We start from the raw sequence: 3,882 nt of genomic DNA on the forward strand, positions 1-3,882 counted from the left end.
ATTGCTGCCTTGGGGACAATCACTGTGGTTTGGAGGACAAGGACCCCAGAGTCTTGGGGCACAGGAGAACGGTCCTCTTTGAAAGCCTGCAACCCAGACTTAAAGGGACAGGGATGTGGGGAGGCACAGGAGAGCCTTGTACTGCTTCTGTGTGTTTGTTACTCCAGGATCTGACCAATCAGGGAGATAAACTAACTGAAAGACCCTGGTGGGTTCTATATTTTTCTTCTAGTCCTCCCCTTCAGGAGATTCTCCATGTGCTGTGTCTGTTACAGCACTACAGGAGTCCTGGAACTCGTGGTTTTGAGCTTCATCTTCTGAATCCTGGATGAGCCAAGTCTTGCCCAGTGAGATGTAAGTCACAATCCAGGACTCGATGAAGCAGGGATTCTTGTTCTGTGACTAAATATGACCTCATTGCTCTTGTCTCATGGGATACCACTTTCTCTGTTTCTTTTATCTCCCGGGAATGTTATCAAGTAGAAAAAATGTCCCACAAAACTTAGAGGTCAAAAGGTATAAATACTGAAAAAAAGTCACCCAGAAAGGATTATCTGGGCACCAGCCTCAGAGAATCTCAGGCAGAGCTTTCAAAGACTAAACACCTTCCATGGACATATTCTCATGGAATTCTCATATCGGTCCTTTGAGGTAGAAATTGGCTCTGTCTTCATCTTACAGGTGAGGGAATGGAGGCCTGAAAAGATGAGAAACATTTCCCAGGTTACACATGAAGTAAGTGGAGGTAGAGTTTGATTACAGAGGTATTTGATTCCAGATCACTCTCATCCACATCCCCACACATTTCAGAATCTAGAGTTGGAATGGAAGTGGGTGTAGAAAGTGAAGACTGGACTACTGGACTTTCTAATCAATAGAGATTGGAGAAATTAATGACAACAATCATCTGTGAACATGCAAAAAAAGAGAGAGAGAAAGAAAATGTGTGTGTGTGTTTGGGTGACCCTAACATAGAAGTAGAACCCAGAGTTATGAGAGGGGGATGAGGAGGACAGATGAAGGGAGGGAAGAAGACATTTACTGTATTGTTTGCCTGTTATATATCAAGAATTGCACTTGGCAATTTACATACAGTAATTCATATATTCTCCATAGCAACACAATGAAGTAAATGGTGTTATTATCACTATTTTATAGATGTGCAACTGGTGACAAATGAAACGAGCATTGAAAGTCAGGCATCCATCCATTTACTCTGGGGTTAAAGCCAGAGATTTCTATAAACTTAAATATCTTGTTGTTTTTATCACTGTTGTCTTATAGTTGCTAGTATTTCAAACCCATAAAAATCTTTTAGAGCCTTTATTGTGCTTAACTAGAGACTAGAAAATAGAAGCAGAAACTACTCTCCACACAGAACAAGGGAGACTCAGGTATGAAAACAAGTGCTATCTGGAGGCTATAGAAGGAGCAGGACTGAAAAGGAGTTGGCTCTGGACCATGGAGTGTTCTAGGTCCACACCTTGAACTAAAGAGAATAGATCAGTGTTGCCTCTCACTGCCTTATTCCATTTTGAATTTGAGCCTTGAGAGGAGATGATGTTTTTCTACCCTGATTTACCAAATGGAAGCACTTCTGAACAGAGTTGGAGCCGGCCTCTTACTTCCCAGGAATGGGCCTCACATAGCAGTCTGTCCCTGGCTGGAACTAATTCACTCCTTAGGCACGACCCTTGGCACTGGCCTCTGACACGTGATGGACCGTTGCTGACTTAAACCAGGTGAGTGTGAGTGAAGTTTCAGCACCGTGCACAGTCATTCTCGTGCCTTCTCTAGAAGTCCACACCTACTTCTAGCCAAGCTAGTTAGGGGTTTCCAATACATGTGATCCCCAACTTAGGGTGGTTTAACTTACAATTTTTTGACTTTATGATAGTTTAAAAGCCACGTGCATTCAGTAGACACACCATACTTCAAGTACTCATATGACCAGTCTGTTTTTCACTTTCAGTACAATCTTCATTAAATTATGTGAGATATTCAATAGGCTTTGTGTTAGATGATTTCGCCTAACTGTAGGCTAATATAAGTGTTCTAAGCACATTTAAGGCAGGCTAGACTAAGCTATGATGTTCCATAGATTAGGTGTACTAAATGCATTTTCAACTTAGGATATTTCAACTTACAGGAGGTGACCTCATCATAAGTGGAGGAGCATATGTGCTGCATTTACATATTTACTGCCTGGCAGCACATATGCACTGCCTCTGCCCCCCAGTCCCAGGGTCAAGGTGAGAACATTGAGAAGTCTTTGAGCACTTGGCCAGTGTCTGAATGTTGAGAGCTTCTGAAACCCAGAGCTGCACCCTTTTTTGAGTTGCTGCACATGGCTAATGATGACCCTGGATCAAGCTACTCTTTTCTGCCCACTTGCTCAACCTTCCCACTTCATCTTTTTCAGATCTGATTCTCTTCAATGCCACAGCTGAATTTCACAGCGGTGACTGAGTTTATCTTTGAGGGTTTCTCCATTTTGGGGTGGCATCACAGACTCATCCTCTTTGTGGTCTTTTTGGTCTTGTACCTGTTGACCCTTGCCAGCAATGCTATCATCTTGACAATTATCCACCTTAATCGTCACCTTCACACCCCCATGTACTTCTTCCTGAGTGTGATGTCCATTTCTGAGACCTGTTACACTGTGGCCATCATCTCTTGCATGCTGTCTTGTCTCCTCAGCCCCCAGCAAGCCATCTCCATCCCAGACTGTGCCACTCAGCTCTTCTTCTACCTCACTTTTGGTGTCAACAACTGCTTCCTGCTCACAGTCATGGGTTATGACCGCTTTGTGGCCATCTGCAACCCCCTACGGTATTCAGTCATCATGGGCAAAAAGGCTTGTATATACTTGGCAAGTAGATCCTAGAGTATTGGCCTGAGCACAGCTATCATTCAGGTGTCGTCTGTGTTCAGCCTGCCCTTCTGTGATGCCAATGTCATCTCCCACTTCTTTTGTGATATCTGGCCCCTAATGAAGCTCGCCTGTGCTGACACTAGTGTCAAAGAATTTATCACTTTGCTCATCAGTCTCTGTGTCCTTGTTCTGCCCATGGTCTTGATCTTTATTTCCTATGTCCTGATTGTCACCAACATCCTCAAGATTTCATCGGCTGAGGGCTGGAAAAAGGCCTTCGCCACTTGTGCCTCGCACCTCACAGTAATCATTGTCCACTACAGCTGTACCTCCTTCATCTACCTAAAACCCAAGTCCCAAAATTCCCTGCAGGACAGACTTATCTCTGTGCCGTACACTGTCATCACCCCCCTGCTGAACCCTGTTGTATACAGCCTGAGGAACAAAGAGGTCAAGAGTGCCTTGCTCAGAGCTTTGGGCAGAAAGCCCCTCTCTTAGGTGCTGGCAAGTTCAATAATGATAATATGAAAAAATCTTGGTGAGGTGTCACTGTGAGGGAGCCAGTCAGATAAGAGAGGGAATGAGGGCGCCGGGAGCCTGGTCTGGGAAGTGTCTGGGAATGGGAGGACTAGAGTGAAACAAAGAAGAAAAATATTAATGGAAAAAAGAAATAGATGGATTTGCCAAGCCAGATAGATGAGTTTAACAAGCTTGGTGAAAAGCAAATAAGACAAAGCATATCCATACACTGTACTATGATGTTAGGCATTATTCCTGTTATTTATGGCATAAGATATATAAACCAGCAGGGAGGCTGGGAAGAATAATAGCATCATATCACAGGAATTTATGTACGCTGAACCTGGCCTCAGCATGAAAATCTGGGCACTAAGATCACGGGTTCTTCACTGTTTATACATGACACTTCCAGTGCTACATTTCATACTGCAGTTAACAGCAACAAAAAACTCACTTCATTAATTATTTACCTTGTGCCTATACTACAT

The 3,882-nt window shown here is 43.6% G+C and overlaps 1 protein-coding gene across 1 annotated transcript; it reads left to right on the plus strand.

Annotated features, from left to right (window-relative positions):
- The first annotated feature begins 2,437 nt into the window (after nt 1-2,437).
- On the plus strand, nt 2,438-3,373 carry LOC123634650 (olfactory receptor 10J4-like). The gene is given in 1 exon segment (XM_045546386.1): nt 2,438-3,373. A coding segment is annotated over 1 exon segment (936 nt).
- The last annotated feature ends 509 nt before the right edge of the window (nt 3,374-3,882 follow it).

The sequence above is a fragment of the Lemur catta genome, chromosome 3 (assembly GCF_020740605.2).
Source record: "Lemur catta isolate mLemCat1 chromosome 3, mLemCat1.pri, whole genome shotgun sequence".
Taxonomy (NCBI): domain Eukaryota; kingdom Metazoa; phylum Chordata; class Mammalia; order Primates; family Lemuridae; genus Lemur; species Lemur catta.